This window comes from Balaenoptera physalus, assembly GCF_965194825.1.
Source record: "Balaenoptera physalus genome assembly, chromosome: 20".
Taxonomy (NCBI): Eukaryota; Metazoa; Chordata; class Mammalia; order Artiodactyla; family Balaenopteridae; genus Balaenoptera; species Balaenoptera physalus.
The window spans coordinates 48,000,754-48,025,530 of record NC_138901.1 but is presented as its reverse complement, the minus strand read 5'-3'; the positions used below and the strand labels follow the sequence as shown (position 1 = coordinate 48,025,530).

Genomic DNA, 24,777 nt, shown 5'->3' with positions numbered 1-24,777 from the left:
GAGAAACAGGAGCTTGCAGGGCCCTTGCCGGTGGCCATGTGAGCTGCCAGAGTTTCACTTTCGTTTATGGGGATACAACATGCCAAGAAGGGGAAGCTGGATGCAGAGACAGAACAGGAGGCAGGAGGTGCAAAGGGTTAACCGCAAACAGGCAGAGAATCAGGGAACCAGCAGAAGACACACTATTCCTCCAGGACTGGACAGTTGTTCTTAAAGTCAGGGTGACCGTAACGTCCTTTCCCGTAGTAGCGGCTCCGCCAGCGCCTGGGAACACCCGCAACCATTTTGCCAGGCGTGGGAGGAGCGCGGTCCGGCAGGTGATGGAGGTGGGCACCCAGTGTGGACGGGTGGAGGAAGGGCCACAGGAATCAGGGTGGCGGGAGAGGGGGAGACGACAGGCCAGGCCAGCGGATCCGCCACCGCCCCCCCCGAAAATAAAAAAAAAAAAGCGACAAGACCGATGGAAAAGAAAAGAGAAAATGAGAATTAGAGGCTTGAGTGTGTAGAAGTAAAAATCATGAACGGGAAGCTTTGATACAGACTCACTGAGGTATGCTGGCATTCCTTCCTAGAAGGGGCTAAAACTGATCACTTTGGGCAGGAAACAACCCCCATTTCTGACTCAGTGTCCCACATGTGGAATGGGAAGGTGGGGCTCTGGGGCCTTTCGGGAATCCGGAATCATCTTCTCCTGAATACCCGTACCACTCCTCAGCCCCTACTCCATGCCCCGTCCCCAGTGCAGCCTTCGCTTTTGTGGAGGAGAAAACCAGGGCCTGGTGTGCTAAACGAGTTGCCCAAGGTCTGACAAACCAGATCCTTGAACTTCTTGAGAGTCCAGGAGATGCCCGGGCTCCCACCCAAAACCCAGCTCCCATGACCCCTCTCTTCTGGAGACCCTTCCTCCAGCTCCCCGGTGGGCAGTGTGCCCACAGACGCTGAGTTTCTGCCTGGCACTCAGTATATTGTCATCAACCCCTCCTTCATCCCCATCACCCATCAAATATTCATTGAGCAATTACTACATCCTGGGAGTGTGCTTAGAGCTGAGAATACAGAGGTGATAAGGCAGCGTCCTGCTCCGAGGGCTTACAGTGTACGTCTGCTTGTCTTTATCCTAATTAAACTATCAACTCCGTGCTGGTGGAGGCCCGGCCCCGGCCTGTCGCCTCAGGTGTGGCACAGCTGTCAGCAACGGTTGGGTAAAACCCACACCTCTGATGGCAACACCTGTTACCCCCTATTTGTATTAGACTCTGACCCATCTTAAGTGCAAAATACTGAATCTAATCTCACATTATAAGGTAGAGCATTCCCTCACCCAAATCGTCATTCCTCAGACTGTCCCTCCAACTGGCCTAAGTTGCCAACTTTGCTGTATTTCTTCAAGTTCTCCTCCTTGCACCCTCTGCTGGGCTGACCCAGCCCGGGCCTCTCCTCACCTGCGGCTCGACGCCTGGTCTGGTTTACTTTCAAAACGAGCTGGCAAACTAGGTGTAAGTCAAATCTGGCTACAAAAAAGTTGTGACCATTTTAGAGCTGTCAAAAAAATAAAAAACCAAAACAAAGAACGTGTGACAGAGACCATATGACCTACAAGCCTAAAATACTTAAAATCTGGCTCTTTCTAGAACAAGAGGAGTGCCACTGCCACCACACACTTGGGCAGGTGTGAGATCCGGGTGCAGCTTCTCCGGGGGCTACGCTGGGTGTAGGGGTTAGACAGGCTCTCGCCCCCTGCCACTGCCTGACTCCCACCAAGAGAAGCCCCACTTTATCTGTTCTATGTCCTGGGCCTGTGGGAGACGACACTTCTAGATAGAAAGTGCCTTACACCTTAAAGTTCAAAGCCATGCATCTTGTCCAGGAGGCCAGCCACGTGTGACCTGCCTCTTGTTTCTGTACGATCCACAAACTAAGAATGTTTTTTACCTTTCCAAATGATCGGGGGGGAAAAGAAATCAAAAGAAGACTATTTCATGACCTGTGAAAATTACATGAAATTCAAGTTTCAGCATCCATAAATAATGTTTTACTAGAACCAGCCAGCCCGCAAGTTTGTGGGTCTGTGGCTGCTCCTGAACCAAAGAGCAGAGCTGGGTCGTCGTGACAGAGACTGTACGTGGTGGTGTCATCGCTTTGCACGCCGCTGGGCACCCTGCAAATCCCAGTGACAAGGAGCCGTCACTCGAGGTTCCCTCTCGGCCTGCAAAGCTAAACTATTTCCCACGTGGCCCTTGACAAGTTTGCCCACGCTCCCACTCTATAAAGCTGTGGAAGCTGAGGCTGGGAGCAAGGAAGGACTTGCCCAGATTCCCGCAGAGGCAGGGCAGAGGTCTATTTTTGAGTGTTCTGGAAGAGAGAGCCAGAGGGACAAAGAAAAAAGGGAATGAGGCAGAACTCAGAAGAGAGGAGTGGAGACCACCCCAGCACGGAGGGCTGCAAAGGATTATGTGATTACACAGAAAGGAGACGGGCTCCCAGTGTCAAAGCAGCACATAAACCCGGGCGGTGCGGTCCCTGTGACAGGTGGCTAATCTGGGGGCTAGAAAGCTCTGTGCCATTTTAAGCAACAGCTGCTCGGCTGGTTTTGGTGAAGCTCTGTCTGGCCCCCTCCCAGGCAGAACCTTCTTTTTTTTTAACCTTTTAACCCAGAAATTTTATTTTTTTAAATTAATTTTTATTGGAGTATAGTTGCTTTACAATGTGGTGTTAGTTTCTACTGCACAGCAAAATGAATCAGCTGTTATGAACCCAGGCTAACGCGGGGCTGTACAGCAGGCAGAACCTTCTTGTCAGGGCCTAGCCTGGGCCCAGCGTCAGCACTGGGCTGGTAACAGTGATGTGGTTTCCACGGAGGAGAACGGGAGACACTGGCCTATGAAAGAGTCTCCTAAATAAACGTGATGAGCGGAACGCCGACATCCCTTGGGCGAGGGGACTAGTGACCTCTGGCTAACCAGCTCTGGGGGTTCTCTGGATCAAAGGCTCGGGCAGACAGAGCAGACAGTGCCCTCCGAGACGCCTGGCTGCAGGTTTGGCTCCGAGGGGTACTTACTCGGCAGACTTCCAGAAGTGCCCGGGGTGCGAGAGCCTCCGGTTCAGCTTGGGCAGCTTCTCCAGCATGTCCATCAGCAGCGGGAAGCTGGGCCTCTCCTGCAGGTCGAAGGCCCAGCAGGTGGACAGGATCTCCTGCAAAGCGAGCCGGCATTGGAGGACGTGAGAGCTGGCGGGGAGCGAGGCGGGGAGCGAGGCAGGGCGCGGCCGGGGCACTCTGCCCTGGGTCCCTTCCGTGTTCCCGAGCGCCCCCCCGCTGGTGGTCGCCTCACTCTCCTGCCGACACTGAGGTGACTGGCCATGGCTGGAGTGGGGCCGCGAAATAACTGAATTTGAGAAGAGCTCTCACACTTCCAGTTAAAATGAAGGGCATGGGCCTCCCTCCCCTCCTTCCTTCCTCGACCTCCCTGGAATAACAGTTACAAAGACGAATGAAAGGTCATAGGAAAGAGATCAGAAACGGGGTCACGGATGTTTGGAATGGAAAGTGGAAGGCAGCGTGTTGACAGGTGAAACGCAAGATGCTTGGAAGGTGTGCAGGGCTGGCCAGGCTGCGATGGCGGAGGAGCCTGGGGGCGTCACAGGAATGGAGGCTGCGAGGGTCAAGAAGGACTGAGTACAGGGCAGCAGTGAGAGTCGACGGAACAGCTGTCCTGACAGCCCCGAGTCGGGGCAAAGCCCTCCTCGCTCTGGCCTTCTGCTGCCTACTCTCCGGATTCACGTGTGCACACAGCACACCCCTCGGCCTTTCGATTCAGAAGACAGGCCTGCACGCACGACCAGACAGAAGGTGCTCATGCAACAGGGCAGATGGTGACCCCGCCGGGAAACTCACAGCCTACTTAGTGCTTCACCTGGATGAGTGCCGGGTGGTCCCCCCAGACGTTTCCAGTGCTATGCTGCCCAGGTACCTACTGGGGCTACTTATCAACATCCTGGCTGGCATCTGTCTGCTCCAGGCCTATCTGACTCATGAGCACGTGGTAAACACTGACGGCGCTGAGAACACCGTCCCCCCGGGCTCATTCATGTATCACTGTGCCAGGCGGGGGAACTTACAGACTGCAATGCAGAGACACCATTAATGATATTCAGTCATGTGAGGGCAGCGACCGTATTATGATTTGGCACCTTGAAAACAGATCTGCTGTGGAAACCTTGATTTGTTCTCGAACGGTCGAGAACAACATTAAGGAGAAAGATCTGACACGACAACAGCCCTACTGTTTGTACTTTATGCAGTGAAATTTGTTATTATCTTCTTTCTAGTAAGTAACATACAGGCTTTATTAGCTTATCTCATAGTTCAATCAAAACCATTATCTTTATTTCCTTCCTGTCCTTTTTTTTTTAAAGATAATTTTCCTTTTTAAAGGTTAGCAGTGGGGTGGTGAAAGAGGCAGCAAAGAGGCCTGCCTGCCACCCATCCGCCTCTGGGTCCCACGTCTCAGGTGAGTGAAGGAAGGGAAGCCAGCCGCCTGCCCTATATCCCACCTTCCTCTCCCAGTGCAGGGGCTTGGGGGGCTACTTACGGTGACTTCCTTCCCCAGGCTGACGGAGGCCAGGACTCGCTTCATTCCCTCTCCGCTTCCAATCTGCCAGATCAGGGCCTCCGCAGCTTGGTTCTTCAAGGGCCAGTCTCTGGCTTGCAGCTCATACCAAACGGTCCTGTGGAGACCACCCACCCACGTGGCCTGAGCTCCCTGGCGGCACGGCTCAGCTCAGCTCAGCTCACACCCCGGAGGTGCCTGCTGCCCTGATGCCGGGAGCTCGGCAGGAGGACCCAGCATCCCCCTCCTGCCTTCCTCACCCACCAGGCTTCCGGGAACGCTTTGACTCCTCCCGGGGCCCTGCGCTCCCATTGTGGCAGGAGGTCTCAGACAGCACGGGCTCTGGACAGAGATCCCGGTATAACCGTTCAACCTCCGTAGGGTAGCTGCCCATGGCCAAGGTTGTCTGAGGAGTGACAGGAATGCCCAGCCCCGGGCCTGGCACACGCAGGTGCTTAGGAAATGATAGTTAAAGGTCAGGCCAGGAAGAGACCACCCGCGAGGGAAGGATCCCCCGAGAGATTACGGGATGAGGCCGTCACTCAGACCCTCCAAGTCCCCTTGCGCTTCTCGACTTACCTGGATGGGACCTTCTCCATTAGACACACCCTGTCCAACCTGGCGGCCACGTGGGGCTACTGAGTAACCGAAATGTGGGGAGGGGAACTGAGGTGTAAAACACACACCAGCTTTTGAAAGCTTTGTGGGGTAAAATTTTAATTTCTTATTTTGATTACACGCTGAAATGATAATATTTTGGCTATATTGAGTTAAATATCTATTGAAACTGATTTCACCGGTTTCTTTTTTTTTTTTTTGGCCGTGCCACACTGCATTCAGGATCTTAGTTCCCTGACCAGGGATCGAACCAGGCCCCCTGCAGTGGAAGCGCGGAGTCCTAACCACTGGACCGCCAGGGAATTCCCTCTTTTTCTTTTTTAATGTGGCTAAGAGAAGGCGTTACACATCTGGCTCATATTATGTTTCTATATTTCTATGTTTCTATCGGTCAGCACCCCAGCTCTTTGTGGGGCACAGCTGGCAGGACTCCCTGTTCTCTCAGAGGGACAGTCCTTGATTAGCTCTGGTGAGTGTCCTCATGGGGCAACAGGTGGGAATGACACCCAGAGTTAAGCATTCTATACAATTAGCTAATTTAGTCCTCATTTAACAGCTCTACCAGGGAGGTACTTTATTCTTCCCATTTTACAGGTGGGGGAAACAGAAGGTCAAGGACGTGGTCACTGGCCCAAACAAGTGGCTGATCCAGACTCAAAGCACACCTCCCCCTGCCCCCCGTGGCCAGTAGGACCCTCTCTTTGAGCCCACTTGGCCTCAGAGCCCCAGGCGGAGGGATGCCAGGGGCCTCCTCACCCAAATGCATAGACGTCAGCCGCTTTGGAGAAGGGCAGCTGGTCCTCGTCCTTCCCGGGGGTCATCTCCCTCACAATCTCGGGGGCCAGGTAGCACAGCCAGTCATGTGACAGCTTCAGCTGGTTCTCATGCCTGGAGGCCAAGAAACCAGGGCAAGGACATGGCCTTCAGTCAGCAGCAAAGAGGCCCGCAGGGCAAACATCTGCCCCAGGGCTGGCACACCACCCACCATGGCCCAGAAAAGCAGCACGCCATCATGCACTTGCCAAGGCACCTGCGCTTTGGGGGAATGTTACAGAGGAGTGATAACCAGGCTTTTCTAGAAAAGCAGGCCAAGAACAGGCATCGGCAGCGAGTTGCACTTGAGGGTGCTGATTCTCTGCCCTGGGAGTGTGGAGGGCATCTCCAAGCAGGAGATCAGATCTGCCTGTGGGCCTTACAACCTGGCCTGGTCCAGATGCTTGGGAAGGAGCCTTTCTCCCCATCCCCACCCCCGCTTCAAGATTTGTGGAACTAGAACCTGACACTCTTCCTCATAATGGGGACGTGAACCCCGGTCCCCTGCCCGAGTCAGTGAGCATACAGGGAAAATGTGAGTGAGGGGACCCAACCACCACGGGGGCCAGCCTGAGAATTCAGCACTACGAGTGACCTAAGTGTCACCCAAACCTGATTCTGGACCAGAAACACAAGAGCAGGACCAGAGCAGACCTGGCCTTTCCTGCAGGGAGGGCTGCCCCTCAGTAACAGACAGCGAGTGCCCAGACCTCGGCTGGACCTCAGGCCCACCAGCACCGCCCAGTTCCTCCCTAGTCTGTCCAGATGCCCAAGGCCAACTGACCGTCCCTCTCGGACCACGCCCGAGATCCCGAACAGCCCGAAGTCTGTGATGACCACTTTGCCATTGTCGTAGAAGACATTCTTGGATTTGAGATCTTTGTGCACGATGCCCTTGGCGTGGAGATATCCCATTCCCTGGAAGACAGCGAGCCTCATGTCAGGGGCGGAGGGAAGATGAATGACGAATGACTTAGCTCCTACTCTGGGCCGGGCCCTGAGCGGGACGCCCTACCCCACCCCCTCATTTCATCTTCACAACCCTGTGCAGTGTAACTATCTCCTTTTTACAGAGGAGGAAAGCCAGCCTCAGAGATGGGAAGTCACCTGCCCCAGGCCACACTGCAGTTAAGCAGCATTGCTGAGATCTGGTGCCAGGCCAGTCTGCGCACCTGCTGTGTCAGCGCGCTGCCCAACATCCACCTTATACTCAGATGAGGTGTGGAAAGGGTGATGGGTGAGGGGCTGGGGGTCAGGAAGTACACAAAGGTTCACTGTGACGCTACTCTCCGTGTTAAGTCATAAAAGACCCGAGTGATCTGGGGTCTCTCTCAGGCTTTTCTGGCCTCTCCCCTCAGGCTGGGCAAGGGCTAGGGTTGGGGAACAGAGAGGAATTCCCACAGAGGGAGCCCCTGAGCTCAGGTGGTCCCACTGCCTGTGCTGTGGTAGAAGTCCTGGACTAAGACTGAAATCCAGCCCAGATTCTAATTCACTGTGGGGCCTTGGACTCGACTTCGAAGCCTCAGTTTCCTCAACCTGCCAAGTGACAGGTCAGGGCTGGGTGATTTCTAACCAACGCTCTATTTGGACTGAACACTGCCAGGTGCATGGGATGTGGGTGACCTGACGCAGGCATGATCTCATCCAAGGCCAAACTCAGGACTCCCAGGTACCCTGATGCTCTTGGGAAAGGGGAGCGGGGAGGGAGAAGGGGGGAGCTGTACAAGATGCATGACTGAAATGGGCATCCCTGCCGGGTCAGAAAGAGGCACGTGTAAACCCATCTCCCAATCTCCCACATCAAGGGTGCTTCATACGTGAGAACTCCGCCTGACTTTAAAGGTATCTTGGGGTGAGGAGGGGAGAGGTAAACAGGAAGCCACATTTAGGAAACAGAAGAATGAGCTGTGAGGCAGAAGCAGACAGGACTCAGCCGAGCCCAGAGCTCAGACCAAGTGGGGCTCGAGCGCGTCAGAGAAGAATGTACACAAGGCAGATGCTCTCCTGCAAGAGATGGGAGGGCTCGGGGTCCACTGTGGCCACTTCCCCCAGGCCTGCTGAGAGCTGTCATCCTGCAACGGAAGCAGGGAGTTCCAGGAAAGAGTGACTTGCTCTTTCCCAAAACGCCATCCTGAATGTAAAACGATCCTTCTTAAAATGTCTGCCCATTTCCCAAACCAAACCAAGGCACAGCCTTCCCCAGTGACCAGAGAGAGCCAAGACCCCATCTTGGGTTGAACAGGGACCAGCTGTGTGACTGAGGATAAGTGCCTGTACCTCTCTGAGCCTTGTTTATAAAATAGGTGTCACAGCCTCAAATGGCCAGAGACAAGATAGAAAGTGCCCGGGTCTGGAACACAAACCCTCCTTCCTTCCCATAATTTCACAATGCCTCTAGAGTGGCCCCCAAGCCCTCTAACCAAAGGTCAAGCCCCTGTTATTATATTTCGAGCCTCAAAATATCAGAGATGAGTACAAAAGGAAGTGGCTTAGAAGTTCTCAGAAGAAGGGGGATGGGGAAAATAAATAAGCCAGCAGAGAGGAAGCTTCCGGCTCTGCAGCTCCAAAACCTTTGAACTTTTCTCTTCTGCCCTGGAATCTTCCAGATGGCTCATTCAACCTAACTCAGCAACCAGACTCCCACAGTGTCCTGACGATAAGGAGAGAGAACAGTTTGGGGGAGGAGGGCAGAGTCCGGCAGAGTGTGGAGCAGGGCCCAGCAGGTTTGGGGCCAACATAGAGTAGGTGTGACGCTCTGCAGCTCCCTCCAACTTCTCTGCAATGAGACAGACTACAAATGAAGGCGTAAGTGTGATATTTGTGTTTTGGGGGCTGCAAAAGTTTAATGCATTAGTTTAGCCACATGGAAATGTCACGTGGAAATCTTGGGGTTCATAAACGTCACTGAGATTTTTATCTTTTCTTTTCCAACAACACACACACACACACACACACACAATGGATGTAAGGAGGGAGGGAGAAAAAAGAAAAGAAGACAACACTAACAACAGGAAAGGGACAAAAACTTGGTGGGAGCTGGAAAGGGAAATCTTTTCCACAAAAACAAGAACCAGGAAAGAGGAAGCCCTATCCAGCACTAATCTAGTTTTTCTCTGGGCCTGTCTGTTGCTAAATAAAGCAACAAATAAGCTTTTCTTTCATTTTTGTTTAATTACTTTAAAAAGATGAAAGGAGGGGCTTCCCTGGTGGCGCAGTGGTTGAGAGTCCGCCTGCCAATGCAGGGGACACGGGTTCGAGCCCTGGTCCTGGAAGATCCCACATGCCGCGGAGCAACTAAGCTTGTGCGCCACAACTACTGAGCCTGCGCTCTAGAGCCCATGAGCCACAACTACTGAGCCCACGTGCCACAACTACCGAAGCCCGCACTCCTAGAGCCCGTGCTCTGCAACAAGAGAAGCCACCGCAATGAGAAGCCCGTGCACTGCAACGAAGAGTAGTCCCCGCTCGCCGCAACTAGAGAAAGCCCGTGTGCAGCAATGAAGCCCCAACGCAGCCAAAAATTAATTAATTAAAAAAAAAAAAAAAAAAAAAAAGGCTGCCTGAGTTGAGCCTGAAGGCCTGTCCTCATGAAACTTGGATTTGGAAACTTTAAGGCAGAACCCCTGTCCCAAACCTTAATCAATTCTAACAGACTCTCACCAAGCGCTGGCCCTGGACCCAACGCTCTCTCCATGGATTATCCCAGTTTACCTTTGCACCAATCCAATGAAGGAGGCGACACTGGCATCTCCATTTTACAGGGGAGGAAGCCAAGGCTCAGAGAGGCTAATCGACCTGCCCGAAGTCACACAGCTGGTGTGACCAAGATTCAAACTCAAGCCATCTGTCTTTAAAACCCACCGAGTTTCTCCAGGGTGTCCAGCTCCCAGCAGACAAGACAGGGACAGAGGGAAGGAGATGGGGGTCCCACCCTTGAGGCGCCCCACCTAAAGGGAAAGACAGAGCAGCCACCACCACTACCCTGACATGGTCAGACAGACTGGGGGACAGCCAGGAACTCTGGAACCAGCTGGATGCCCCTTCACCTTAATGATCTCCTGGGCGATCTGCCTGGTCTTGTTGATGTCCACAGATGTCTTGGGGTCCCTCACAAACGAGTGCAACGTCCGTCCCTTGCAGAAGCTGTGAGGAGTGGTGGGTCAGGCAGAGATCTGGGGCCTGTGCAGCCCAACCCAAGCCCCTCTGGAGCCGGGGAGAAGCAGGGGCAGGGCTGTGCCCACCGGCCTCGGGAGGGCTCTCTCCGTCCCCTAGACCCTGGGTGTCCGAATCCTTGTTCTTAACCAGCCTGATGCCCATTCCTGCTGGGGCCTGGCCTGAGTGGGCAAGAACACCGGCTCCCCGAGGCCTAGGGCCTGCCCACCATAGAACAGGAAACTCAGTTCACCAAGCCTCCTGGCAATTCAGAGCAGCCCACCTTTGTGGAAGTTCGAGGCGGGAACACGCGCACGCAAACTCAGCAGCCGGGGAAGAATCTGGCCTTTTCAGGCTATTACCAGGCAGCATCAGGGCTCCGGGCTCACCGTAATGATTTTCATGATCGTGTTATTTTCTGATCACAGGGATTTTATTACAATGCAGCGTGTGCAGGAGGGGAGGGGTGGCTGTCAGGCATGTCAGAGTGATTATTAGATAAGGGGCTTGTATGTCGTGGTCCCCACCCGTACCGACTCCTAAAACCCGGAGTGAGGAAGGACCCAGACAGAATGTGTAGCTTCATTCCCCTGCTCCAGGGAGAAGCTGACTTGAGCCATCTGAGGAAGGGGCTAGTTTTTAGGAATCACCTCCAAGGAGATAAGATTCTTGGACCCTCAAGGTCTCGAATATCGGCTGATGGTTGCTTTTCCGTGTTCCAGTCCCCTCAGCAGATTCTAAAACACGTTAACTTTTTTGTTAATGTCCTTTTATTCTTTTGCTATATGTGTTCCCTTTAAGGAGACTCAGATCTCTCATGGGACCGGGTGGATGAGAGAGAGAGATGGGAGGATGAATGATGGACGGCACTGAGGCTGGGATCCGGGGGATGCTGGGCTGGTGTAACCACAGCAAGGCTCCCTGAAGCATCATGGTGTCATGCTTGGGCTGGAATTTTGTCCCCACCCCACCAGGTCCACGCACGTGGTGACCTGATGATCTCACACTGCTCGGGAGTTCTAGTGGGTAGTTACTTATATCTCTGATATGCAAGCAAGATGGAAATCATTTTTTACTTAGTAAATAAATACAGTTTGTTTGAGGAGAAGGTGTTTTTTCAAAGCACAGGGTCCAAGTATAGAGAATGTCATCAGACTATTAATGAGGATTCTTTTGGCTGATGGGATTAAAGTGGTTTTTAGCTTTTTTCTTGACACCACGTGTATTCCAAAGATTCGTCACTAACCTCATATTGCTTTTCCTGATTTTAGAAGTAAAGACCCAACAACAACTTTTTCAATGCCATGGGCAAAAATGTTTCAGTTTCACACCCCTCTGGTGCTCGGGGAGGGGGGGAATGGTCATTCAACCACTGATGGTGGGAGGGGAAACTGGTGGACACTTTCTGGAGTAGAAACGGACAACGTACATCAAAACGTGACATACGTGCACTCTGACCCAGCCCCGCACACGTACTGCCAGAAGTTCACCAAGATACGGAAACAGAGATGTTCATGATGACAAAGTGTCCAGCAAAAGAGGGCTGGTTAAATAAATTAGGGGAGGACCAACGATCGGGTTCCAGAGAGAACCCAGAGCCCAGTTGTGGGACTCGACCCAATTCCACTCCACTTTCAGTGACACCATATTGGTAACTTGAAATCAACTGTGGTGAGTGTTTACACCACAGGAATTGACAGATGCCAGGTATCAACACTAGAGCTTCCCTCGCCACCACCCAAGAGCTGGTTGTTAAACATCTACCAGCACCCCACTGGAGGTTCTGCTACGTGACGTGGTGGGAACACTATGCAGGTATTAAGAAGATTAGAGCAGACCTCAGACCTGCACTCCAGTGAAGAAGGCAAGGTAACCAGTAGGCTCTTTGGTGTGTATTTTTACAAACACATAAATAGTTACAAATCAAATAGATAAATAGTTTAAAAACATGAGTGTATACAAATTTTTTTATTTTAATGGAAGGCGTGATAAGGAACTGTTTACAGTACCCACCTTTGGGGAGAAGCACCCGGGTGGGGTGGGAAGAGGCTGGTTTTCACTTTATACTTTTCTGGAACATTTGAATTTTCTCTATCCTTAGGTATTGTTTTACTGATTTATTTATTTAATGTCAATGGGGTTATACGATGGAGAAATTACACCTCAGTTTTGGTTTTCTTCTCTGTACCTCTCTGAATGAAAACTTCCATGCCCTCCGGGGTGTCCACACAAATAACAGGGCCCCCAGGGAAAGGGGAAGAGGAGGCGGCCACCCCAGGGAGAGTGGGACCGGGTTACCTGGTGATGATGGCCAGGTGCGGCGGGTTCATGCAGGCCCCCATGAAGAGCACCACGTTCTCGTGCCGCGTCTGCCGGTAGTTCATCACCTCCTTTTTGAACAGCTTCAGGTGGTCCTGGTTGTGGCCATCCATCTCCAGCAGGCGGATGGCCACCTCGCCGTGCCAGCGGCCGCGGTGCACCCGGCCCCAGCGGCCCTGCCCGATGGGCTCGCCCAGCTCCACCTGCTCGAAGGGGATGTCCCACTCCTGCAGGTACACGCTGGTCTGGCTGGCCTTGCGAGAGATGGGGCCTCGCCAGGGCCGGCGGGAGCTCGGCAAGTCATCCACCTCGTCCTCGTCGTCTTCGACCTCTGACTTGCCGGCCTCGGGCTCCTCAGCCTGGAAGGAGAGGAGGAGGGGATAGAGGGGGCGGGAGACCTGGGGGCAGGCGGGGAGCAGAGGGGCCTGGGGTCAGGAAGCCTGGGCTCTAGCCGCAGCTCTGCGGAGCTTGCTGTGGATAGTGGGCAGGTCACTTCGCACCACACAGCCTCAATGTCCTAATCCACAGACTACGGCACTTGGCCCTTTTTCCCGCTAATGTTCCAAGACCCACCTATGAGTGACATCTAATCGCTGGGGAAGAGCATTAACATCCCCTGGCATGAAGAACTGGACCGTGTTCACCCTTTCTGGCTATGCTTTTGTTTAAACACACAGTTTCTGACTCTCCTCTGTACAGGAATAAATCAGTCTGCTGTCTGCTCAGGATCTTTAAGCCACTGCACTGTTCGGTTGACACTGGTTCAAGGGTCAAGGTAGCAATTCTTGGCCCCAGCTAGAGTCAGAATCACCTGGGGATCTTTGATAAGTCCACACACCCGGCCCCACCCCGGACAGACAGAAGGAGAGCCTCCCGGGCTGGGGCCCAGGCCTCCTGGCTGGGGGTGAAAACCATGGGAATGAAGAGTTTACTTGAGCCTCAAAAAACGGAAAAGCAGAAGGAAGCTTGCTTCGTGGCATCCCTCATTGCTCTCCCTGCCATGTGCACTGCTCGAGTCTGCTGCGGCGGGTGGGCACCTGAGATGGCCCTCAACAGGGCCCGGTGCCCGCATGCTCCCCAGACCCCTCCACGTGCTGAGCCGGGGAGAGAGGAGAGAGATGCACCGTCGACAGCTTGCGGGTCGCCATCACTCACCTCCACTTCGTGATCCTCCGACACATCTGCTTTTGGCTGGTTCTCAAGCCTAAGAGTGAAACAGTGTTTGTCAAAGAGACCCCGAGGCCGGGCCATTCTGCTCCCAGCTGGGCAGGGGACTCCCCATGTGAGGTCTGAGAAAGGGGCACCAGGCCTGGATCCTTACTTTGACCCACTTGGCCATGGGAAAGGCAGTCAGGATGCTGTGGAAACACACAGGAGGCCGAGGACCAGACCCCGTTTCCCTTCTCTGGCCTTGGCCTTCTCCAGACTTAATCTGAGGGTGGTAGGGGCCGACGGGTGGGCAGTGACCATCAAGGCCCTTTCGAATCTGACAACCAGTATGGGGTTCTGAGCACACGCACAGGACTTGGAATTCTACTTGAGAACTGGTTCTGTTGCTCCCTAAGCTGTGTGACTGGATGCAATTTCTTAACCTCTCTGAGCTGGCTTCCTCATCTGTATGTTGAGGATGACACCTACTTTACACCTGGCTGAGAACTATACAAAAAAATGTGAGACAAGTACTCAGCATGGCCTGACACAGAAAGGGCTCCACAAACAGGAGCCATATAATTAGGTTTCTCTAACGCTGAGTGCCCTTTGCCCGGCCTTCCTGGGTCACAAGACTGCTCCTGCCTCACAGACTGCCCCACCCAATGCTGACCGCACCAACAGGAGGCAACTAAAACCCTGTGGCTGAGTTCACTGGATCACAGGGTGAATTAGCCCAAGCAGTGTCCCATCTGGCTGCCCAGGTACATGGCAGGGTCTGGAATGGGAGGGTCAGAGATTTAAAGGTGGAGGTGGGAGGCGGTCAGGGATCTGCGCCCAGCTTTAACAAGTCCCCAAGGAGGAGAACGCGCAGGGCTGCCTACCGGGAACTGTCCGCCTCGGCGAATGGGACTGCCGGAGGAAATGCCGAGATGTCTGGAGGAAACAGAAAACAAATATGAGGCATGAGACCCCCTTCCACTCCCCTGGAAGACACAGTGTTTGCAAAGCCAGCACCCGCAGGGCCGAGCGTGCTCCGCCAGCAGCCCCTCGCTGGGCTGCACACGTGCTCCGGGGCCACTTCCCCTGGGCTCTCCCTAAAGCAGAACACGGACGCAGCCTCCACGGCCCTCGGCTTTGCCCACACAGCTCTGCCCTGGGGAGGGACTCCAGTGGGGCAGGAGGCTGAGACTTCTCGGTCACCACCATCGCCCCGTGGCCAAACCGCCCCAGACAAGCAAGTGGTAAAAGCAACAGGGCTGCTCTTTCCCGGATGTGTGGGCCAGACCCTCCTCCTCGGCTCCGAGGCAGGGGCTGGTTTCAACACCCCTTGAGAGTGGGGAGACTCTCGGGCCAGCCGAGGCCAAAGGCCGGACTCGCAGGTGGCTCATTAGTGTCACCTGGTGCCTGGCACAGCCGCCGGGGACTGCTGGTGGGAACCAGGGGCCCCGTGCCCTCAGCTTCAGGGTTTGGGTGGCTGGCGGAGCAGCCTCTGGGCAGAGAGAAATGCACGGTCCACACGCCGGGGGCCCCAGGATTGGGCAGCTGGCACTGACCCCTGAGCCTGGGGCTTTCCCAGTTTCAGCACTGAGAGCCCCACGTCCAGGGAACACAGGACAGATGGTCACCCCAGTGTGGAGCCAACATGTTACAGGCCAAATGCCCTACAACTGCTTCTGCCGCTGGCTTCTTTCTGTTCTCTCTGGTCCCTTCTAATCGCACTCGGGGAGGCTGGCAGCCCCAGGGCTGGGTGGGCCCCTTGCTCCCCTTTTTAGCAAAAGAAGAGACTGGAGGTGGCAGTGGCTTGAACTAATCAGGGCCTCTCCCTGTCCTCTAGGACAAAGAGCCTCCCCATCAGCCAGCAAACCTCCCTCACCTCCCTCTGGGCTTTCTCCAAGGCTACCCCTGTAGCTTTCTCAACATCTCGATCATACTTGGAGAGTCTGATAGAGGTCGTGGGCCTTCCTATCAGGGAAATGCACACATGTACCCAACATCCTGTGTACAATTTCTGGGGAATCCTAGACCCGGAAGCCTCTTCTAAGGCTCTTCCAGACACCACTACACTGTGTCTGCAGACTGTCAAGGGCGGCCTGATGTTTCCACCCATCCAACGCTGCTCAAATGTTTCCACAGAAGATAAACACATGCACGGGGACCGGGGAACATGGGGAGGTGGGGGTCTGGGGAGAAACCGCACCCCAAGTTGGGGGGAGGCAAAATGTCTCTGAAGCTTCATACTTTTCCTTAAACATTAAGAGTGCATTTTGCATTCTGCTCCAAATATGTCCACATTTGTTTTAATAGAACTGTATTTCCCTTCTCTCCCCCCTGACGTATCTTCAGAGCAAGATGGACCCTTCTGGAAGAAGAGCCACACGTTTTCCCCATGCTTTCAAGGGTGCTACCCTGTACGTCACCCTAGAGCAGTAGCCAGGGAGGCTCTTGGAGGGGAACCACAGAAAAAATGGGTGTGAAGCCACAGAGCAGCTCAGGGAGCCTGGCCCTGACCCCGGCCAGCCTGCACAGCCTGCAAAACCACTGGGGTGGGCCTGTAAGAACTAACAGATGCTCCCAGCCACTCCCCTAATGGAGCTGGGCTGGGGAACAGGAAAGCCTGGAATAACCAAAATACCAGGACTTCAAGACAGACCTGTTTAATCCAGGAAAAAAAAAAAAATTAGCTACAGTCTTTGTCTAAAACACACAGAACCTTCATACGGCTGAATTCAGAATTAAAGTTGCAGATTACGTGTACTATTGTTTGTCACCTCCAGCTAGAGAAATAAGTACTAATTGTATAAACTCCTTAGGGGCAGGAATATGGTCAAATGCAAAGGTTGGCACACAGAAGGTGTACAAAACAATTTCTGTGGAAGGGAATCAATGAGAATGGTCTTAGTGAAAGTTTTCTTCTTTAAACTTTCTGCACTGGAGGCATTTCCAACAATTGCCAGCAGATAGCGCTGTGTGACAAGGCTCTGGAAGGTGAGGCCCACTGAGTAAGTGAAGGCTGCAGACCTTCCCAAACTGGCGTCCCCTTCTTTAAGATAGGGTAGTAGTTTCCCTGCCATTATATAGAGGAAGATATCTGGTTAGATGCTCATAAGACATCAGCAAAAGATCCTCTCCCCTTATTCTGCAGACTGGGTTTCTGCCACCTCCTAGCTGTGTGACCCTGGACAAGTTGCCTGAAGTGTCTGTGCAAGACGAAGGACTGGATGGGTGCCAAGGGTCCTCCCAGTAAGGCAGTGCTCCTGTGAAGGGCCAGCCTCAAGGCCACTCCCTCTGCCCCCTTGCCCAGCCTCAACAGACAGGCAGCTCTCAAAATGGGTGGGTGTGAGACTCAGGTACCTCCAAGGCACCCAGGGAGAGGGCTGGACAGAGGGGGTCACGTCAAGGGGCAGTTAGTGGAACCATGCAAAGGACTCACCTGGGAAGATAAACTGCTGTCTATGATGAATATAGTAGGCAGCTTTAAACAGAAGAGCAGGTAAGTCACACACAGAACAGCAAATGCAGCAGCAGGAGAGGGGACGGAGGCACAGGCTTGGGGGAGAGGGGCTGGTTATAGGGCTGCGGCAGCCCTTCCCCACCTGCCCTGCCCCAGCTTCCATGCAGGAAGGAGGAAAAGAGCTGGGAGGAAGCGGTTATTAGGAGGAGCCCCCAGGAGTAAAGGAACTTGCACCGGAGGGCTGGGGTTTGGAGACCTGGTCCCAGGAAACACCCTGCTGCAGAGCCCTGGCCAATTCCATTCACCTCCCAGGCCCCCTTCTCCTCTGTGAACTGCGCATGAGCCCAGGAGGGCAAAATACAACGGGGAGAAAAACTGAGATTCTAAAAATATTGAATAGTGCTGTGTGCAGGAGAAGGGAAACATCCCCCAGCCCGCATTCACACCTGGAGGTGCCGAGGCTTCAGTCACTCTAAGTCACCATCCAAAACAATAACCTTGCCCCAGGGCTAGCCTCGGAGATACACAGAAATGCTCCCCACAATACAGAGTGGGTGGACGGTAGGAGGAGGTCCCATCCCACCTTAACAGCCGGACCAGCCCAGCCCATGACCAGAGAGAGAGCAGATCCTGGAGAGAGAGGGCTCTGTGCAGGGGACAATGTGAGGCCAGCCTGGGGACATCAGGGAAAGCTGAGAAGCTCTGGCTGACATCACACAAAGGACTTTTTCACTGGCTGTTGTTTTTCAAACAGGCCCTTCCTTTCAGAAAAACCCAAACTAGGACGTTCAGCAAAAGGCCCGGTTTCAGAGCATAACAATGACAGAGCAGAACAGGAGAGGAGGGTGATTGCGCGGGGCCATCGCTGGGTCTCCGGGGAGGGAGAGGTGGGCTCGGGACGACACACTAATGTCGGGAGATGTCCAGCCACATGCGTGTTAAGGTGAAGGGGCAGGGAAAAAAGAAGAAAGGTTCTTAAAAATCTCACCATCCCCCAAAAGAAGTCCCTGGGACCCTAGGGAGATGGGCCCAGAGAGGCTGCCTGGCCTCCTGCCAGCTGCAAGCAGCCCCAGCCAGGGCTCCCCTGGCACAGGGAGAGCTGTGCCTCTGTCCTCCTCAGCCTGGAGCCCCAGGGGCCAGTGACAGGTGGGGCCTGGCCTGGCACTCCACGGGCTGAAGCTGGCAGTGGGCCTGGCTGGGTCCGGAGCAAACTAGAATGTCCCAGCCGCCCTCCTCCCCCGAGCTGCCACCTGAAACACATCGAGGGCCAAGACCAACTGCAGGGAGCCTCCTGGGAGGCCAGGGCCGGAGTTCAGTCCTGAATGGGTGAGTGGGCTTTGCTCTGCTCCTTGGGGAGGTGGGACACCCCGGGCCTGGCCGAGTGGCGGGGTCCCTGTCCCTATAGACCCGGGGCAGCCGGGGCCACGGTCAGAGGTCAGCTCTGCTCTGGCACGCACTCCCCGGTGGACTCCGTGGCCTCATCCATACAAGGGGGATAAGCTGACTCCAGCCTCACACGGTCTCTTGTTTTATGGAAAAGGGAACAAAAGCGCCCCTCTAAGCAGCTTGTCCAGAGCACAGAGCAGGTAAGCCACAGAGCCCCGGATTCCCTCGCCCCAGCCTTCTGGGCCTGCCCCAGCTCCCCGTGCCGCCTGTCCTGCTTCCTGGGAGCTCAGAAGCCCCGAGTGAGTGAACAACGCCCAGGAGAAGCCACCCCATGCATGGGAGCGCAGCGTTGGGAGCAGGTCAAGAACCCAGGCTTGGGACTTCCCTGGTGGCGCAGTGGTTAAGAATCCGCCTGCCAAGGCAGGGGTCACGGGTTCGAACCCTGGTCCGGGAAGATCCCACATGCCGTGGAGCAACTAAGCCCGTGCGCCACAACTACTGAGCCTGCGCGTCTGGAGCCCATGCTCCGCACCAAGAGAAGCCACCACAATGAGAAGCCGGCGCACCGCAACAAAGAGTAGCGCCGCCACTAGAGGAAGCCTGCGCACAGCAACAAAGACCCAACGCAGCCAAAAATAAATAAATTAAATAAATTAAAAAAAGAAAAAAACCCAGGCTTTACATCAGCCTTGGCTTTGATCCCACCTCTGCAGCTTACATGCTGTACAGCTCAGGGCAAGCCACTTGCTCCCTCTGAACCTGTGTCCCCATCTGTAAAATGGGTGCAATCACAGCAAGTTTAAATACGGTGAAGCTCTTGAGCTCAGCACAGAGCCTGGCTCCCAGCAAGTGCTCTTAGCGGCGGCAGTGTTTGACCTTGAGCCTGCCGCGGTGTGCAGAGAAGGGACATGCAACCCCACCCCTGAGGCCCGAGAAAGCCCCAAGGTGTGGTACCTGGGAAGTTGAACCTGCCGTCCCTCTGGCCGGGCGAGGGGTTGGGGGGCGTGGTGGCACTGGGTGGGTTGGACGCCGTCGGGAAGGGCGCTGGCGAGGAGGGCGTGGAGGACGTGGTGGAGGACGGGTTGCTGCTGGAATCCAGGTGGTTCATGGCCAGAGGATGCTCCTGCGGGACCAGAGACACAGGCAGTGGCAGGGACCGCCCAGCCCCGCCCGCCCCCCACCCCTCCCCACCTGAAAAGGAGGAGGTCAGCCAGGGCGTCCTGGCGCTTTATGGGTCTAATATTTGAGGGAAGAACAGGACAGGGAGACGCGCACCTCAACGTCTATCCCCTGGAGGGCTCCCCTCCTCTTTCTTATTTCAGCTCAAACGTCCTTTCCTCCCCGAAGTCCTTCCCCAGTCCTGGCTGGGGCATGCTCCTCCCCTTTATCCTCCCATGGCTCCCAGCACTTTTCATCAGGGCACTTGAACTACGGTTTGTCAGCTGCAGGCGTCTTGGGCGGTTTTCTGAAGACTCTCTCTCCACCACGCTGTGTGTGTCCCAGGAGAGCAAGGACCACACCTGCTCGTCATACACCCAGGGCCTGGCTCTGGGCTGGCTACAGAGTAAGGTCTTTTAACGAACTAAATTCAGCCTCCAACAAGCCTCTATTTAGTGGCTGGTAACAGTGAGTGCCTAATAAGTGTTCCCTCCACTCAGCAGGGGGACCTGCCGGCTAGGACATTCAGTGGCGTGGGCCCTAGCAAGGCCAGAGGACCACCTGAGGGAGGGCTACTGGGGGGACAGAGTCTACATCAGGGGGGGACCCTGGGCCTGACCAGTGTTTCCCAGACCACACACCAATTCCTCAGGGGGTTGGGGAGGGATTCCTGGTCAAAAAAGTTGGGGCCAAGTTGGGTAAAATGCTAAGCTCAACCGCTTTCTCCTGTACAGGCCCTCAAGGCTCTGGGATGCACGGTGGACTCTGGAACCCACCAAAGCCACGCAGTGGGCCTCACCGTCCAGCGACCACCCACACTGCCTATTGCCAAGCTAAAGGGGGGAGGGGGCTGCATCCACTGGCCCTCACTCTGTCCGCTCACACGTCAAGGCCACACCCTCCATCCCGGTCAGGCCAGGCCACCCAGGGCAGGGGGCTAGCTCGAGGCAGGTTGAACCCCAGCCCCGACTCAGCAGCTGTGTGACCCTGGACAAATCACCCCACCCTTCTGAGCCACACGGTGCACTGTCTATACAGCAGGGGCATCAGCTGCTGCCTCACGGGGTTGCTTATTCGCTCAGCATTCAACACAAACGTTTCCTCGCTGCCTGTTGTGTGCCAGCCGCCAAGGCAGGCGTCAGGGGCCCGACGGGGGCACAACCCCACAGGCCTGCCTCTCATTCACGGGGGACCCCGTGCTCAGTCTCCTCATCTGTAAAATGGAGGTGATATCAAATTCCCTGGCGGTCCGGTGGTCAGGACTCTGCGCTTTCACTGTCGAGGGCGCAGGTTCGATCCCTGATCGGGGAACTAAGATCCCGTAAGCCGTAGAAAGAAAAAAATGGAGGTGATATCAGCACGTGACTTTTAGAACTATTGTGGGGATCCAATGAGATATCAATGGAAAAAGCTCCCGACTCAGTGTAAGTACTCAGGAAATGGTAGCTCAAAATAGGGGAGGCGGGGTAGGGGCACATAACTAAGATTTGGACACAACTGTGAAATCTACGAAATGGCTAAATATGGGATCCCTAAAGGCCACCCTCTGGCCACACACCCCGGATTGCAGTATCATGCTCCCCTGCTGGACCTCCATATTGGGGGTGCTTCACAGAAAGGAACGCTGGGTGAGCGTTCGCCTAACATCATACCTTTTTCGTCAGTGCTTTGGGGAGGGTTCCGAAATGGGGTTCAGCTGCTCTGTCCACCGGATTGTTGATGTCCGAGGGGACAGATTCTGTCCTCCGAAGCCTGGGTACTGTTTAAAAAGAGGGGCGTTGTAACCATCAGCAGGAAACAGGTTCAAGAAAGATGCACCCCAAATCCAGAAGGGGGAAGGGTAGAACACTCACGTGGAAGGAAGGATATTCTACAGGCGGGGGCTTCTTTTGTACACTTGTTATGACACTTCAACCTGGTAAAGAAGGCAGGGTCAGTGCACGAAAAGCCACACGGGACCCTGGGACACACACAGGGGCTCAGAAGCACCGCCTGGAAGTTTTGTGCAACACTCAACCATGACTGCCTCAATCCCCACAAATGTCTCAACAAACATTAGCTTAAGCGTGTAGAACATCTGATGTTAATAGTACTAGCAGCTACTATCTGTTGAGTACAACCATGTTCCTGCTATCACCTGCCCAATCTTCACGTCAAAGCAGGTTTGTTTACACCCATTTTAACTTGCTGTGGGTCACACAGCGATTCCTCTTTTCTAAACAAAAGGAGACCCTCTACCCGTGTTCAGAAAGCTTGAGACAAGTCTGAACTTAAAAGAGATGAATTAGAAGGAAAATGTTTCCATTACCAAAGGGTCCCAGGGAAGCCAGGGGCAGCCCCTCCTGCTACATTCCTACACAGGCCACGTGGTCTGAGGACCAGAGTGGCAGGAGTGGAAAGAGCTGGATTCTTGGTTTGGCTCTGCCTGCTGAACCCCCTCTTGGGGTTCTCGTTGATCAAATGGGCTGATGGCTGGGGCTCTACCAACTTCACGGCAGTTGCAGGACAGCCTGGGGCTCAGAGGTTATCCTGTGCTCTCCGCATGAAAGGTATCACTTGAAAGGGAGCTGGAGGTCCCCAATTTAAAGCCAAATGGCCAGGAGCCACGAAAGACCTAGACTGGTGAGAAAGGTCTGGCATCTCCTTTGCGTTTTCCTGATGACTCTCCTAGCCACAGTGTACCCAACTGACACGCATGAGACCCATCACCTACAGCCTGGCAGGAGCCCAAGTGCTTTAACTATACACACTAGCTCAGATTCTTGGAGCAATCCTGATGGACAGAGAGACCTGGAATCATCTTCCCAGATGTATACCTGACAAAACTGAGGCCCAGAAAGGGCAAGCACCTTGCCCCAGGTCACACAGCAACACAGGGGCGAAGTAGACTGGGAGCAGACTCCAGGTCCATCCTCTATAAGGCGAGGGCAGCCAGACAGCAGGGGACAGACTCTGCTCACCCTACATTGTTCACTATCCTTGCCTTTCTTTCCTACCAGAAACCACAATAGCAGGAAAAGCGGTTGAATCTGTATAGAATCTACATTCTCCCCTCACTCTCTTCTGTAAGTACCATGAGCCACTTCTCTGTTTCTACCATTCCCCTGTCCCCATTTCCCCATTCCTTGCGTGCTAACACGTAAGGCTAAACTTCAGAACTCCTTACAGTTTCCAGAACAGTCCTGCCATTCCTCTCTGCCTTTGTACAAGATGCTCTCTTGGCCTGGAATTCTCTTTCCTCCTTAGTCTACCTGGTAAACTTCTATTCATCCTTCAGAGCCCACCTCAAATATTCCCTTCTCCTAAGAGTGCTGTGCCTGATGCTCCCTTAATCTTCCTAGAGAGGGCTGATCACTCCCTGGTGTGCTGAGATTATGAATAGGTTTAGGAACTCTCAAAGGAGTTCCTTTGAACTCCGACTTGACCTAAGGCCAAGAATCAAGTAGCAAGACTATTACTAAACTAAAAGTATGGGGTCTGCTCCCCTCTGCCACCCCTGCCACGCCCCGCCCATCACCTGCAATGCTTGCACTTCACTCCGAACATCATGCTCTTCTGGCACACGTGGCAGACCTGCGACAGCCAGGACTTGGTGGAGAACCTGCAGGGGGTGGACCCACAGAACTGCTCAGAGGGGTCAGGATGGAGAAGGGTCCACAAAGCCGCAGAGAGACCAGGAGACTTGGTTGCATCCCAGAGCCCCAGGCACCCTCTCGCGTGCAGGGCAGGGACACCCAGGGGCCACTGCTTCCCCCAGGCATTCAGATTTCTTAGTCACAAAGTCTTCATTGCCAAAGTCCCAAAGCTGGTGTGGTCACCGATGCCAGCTCTCTGGCAGGCAATTTGGCAAAAGCAATCAAAATCATAAGTGCGCACACAGAGCGATTCCAGTCCCAGGAATTCATCCAACAGATACTCCCACGGGTGTCAAACGATGTACTGAAAAGGTTACTCACTGCAGCATGTTTGCGGCAGAAAAGACGAGAAACAAGCTGTGTCATTTAGGTGTACAGGTGACTGACTGCATAAAGTATGATCCATGCACACAACCGAATACCACGCAGCCGGAAAATAAAATAAGGAAGCTCTTTTTGCACAAATAGGGAATGATAATTAAATTATGTTGTCAGTGAAAAAAGTAAGGTACAATGCAACACAACTCCACTTATATGAAGTTCAAGTACAGGAAAAACTAACCTATGATGACAGAAGTGAAAAGTACCTCTGGGTGGTAGCACTACGGACTGGGAAGAGCCAAAGAAAACTTTCTGGGGTGTGGATTCTCTGAATCTTCCTCTGGGTGGTATGCGTGGGTGTATACATATGTAAGAATTTATTTGTGTACTTAGCTCTATATAAATTATGCCTCGATTTTAAAAAGAAAAAAAGCAAAGGATAGAACAGTGTGTATAATATATGCAATATTTGTGTGAAAACAAAAAAGGAGGCAGAAGTATATACATATGTCTTTGCTTATGTAAAAATATCTCCAGAAGGACACACAAGAAACTGCCAAGGGCTTCCCTGGTGGCGCAGCGGTTGAGAGTCTGCCTGCCAATGCAGGGGACACGGGTTCGAGCCCTGGTCTGGGAAGATCCCACATGCCGCGGAGCAACTAGGCCCGTGAGCCACAACTACTGAGCCTGCACGTCTGGAGCCTGTGCTCCGCAACAGGAGAGGCCGTGACAGTGAGAGGCCCGCGCACAGCGATGAAAAGTGGCCCCCGCTCGCCGCAACTAGAGAAAGCCCTCGCACAGAAACGAAGACCCAACACAGCCAAAAATAAATATAAATAAATAAAAATTTAAAAAAAAATTATAAAAAGAAACTGCCAAGATCTGCCTATAGGGGGGACCTGGGGACTGGTGACAGCAGCTGGAGGGCTTTTGTCACATATGTACCCTTCTAGACCTCTTGAGGTTTGAATTGTAAATGTATTTCAATCCAAACTAAATCAATTTTTAAAAAACCACAAAAGATATATTGGAAAGGAGGATGGGGATAGAATGGGTGGTATCCTCCAGAGAAAAAGTCCAAGGTCCATTCATAGGGTGGGGAGGCCTAAGGGCAGAAAGAACTCACATTTTTGGAGGACTACATTTTTAAAAGCACTGTATATCA

At 53.7% G+C, this 24,777-nt stretch overlaps 1 protein-coding gene across 3 annotated transcripts in view; it reads right to left on the bottom strand.

The window, feature by feature from the left end:
- The window catches only part of KSR1 (kinase suppressor of ras 1), a 147,746-nt gene that overhangs the window by 5,281 nt on the left and 117,688 nt on the right, over positions 1 to 24,777 (bottom strand). For 2 of the 3 annotated variants that reach the window (XM_082442296.1, XM_082442294.1), the window contains 12 exons: positions 23,174 to 23,257; positions 21,510 to 21,571; positions 21,309 to 21,415; positions 19,453 to 19,621; positions 14,543 to 14,594; positions 13,665 to 13,713; positions 12,489 to 12,868; positions 10,085 to 10,181; positions 6,823 to 6,956; positions 5,982 to 6,113; positions 4,590 to 4,725; positions 3,059 to 3,192 (listed from right to left, as the gene is read on the bottom strand). In XM_082442296.1, coding sequence (XP_082298422.1) covers positions 3,059 to 3,192; positions 4,590 to 4,725; positions 5,982 to 6,113; positions 6,823 to 6,956; positions 10,085 to 10,181; positions 12,489 to 12,868; positions 13,665 to 13,713; positions 14,543 to 14,594; positions 19,453 to 19,621; positions 21,309 to 21,415; positions 21,510 to 21,571; positions 23,174 to 23,257 — 1,536 coding nt within the window. Of the gene's footprint in view, positions 1 to 183; positions 265 to 3,058; positions 3,193 to 4,589; positions 4,726 to 5,981; positions 6,114 to 6,822; positions 6,957 to 10,084; positions 10,182 to 12,488; positions 12,869 to 13,664; positions 13,714 to 14,542; positions 14,595 to 17,091; positions 17,134 to 19,452; positions 19,622 to 21,308; positions 21,416 to 21,509; positions 21,572 to 23,173; positions 23,258 to 24,777 lie in introns of all 3 variants that reach the window. The other variant, XM_082442295.1, reaches the window with a different exon arrangement.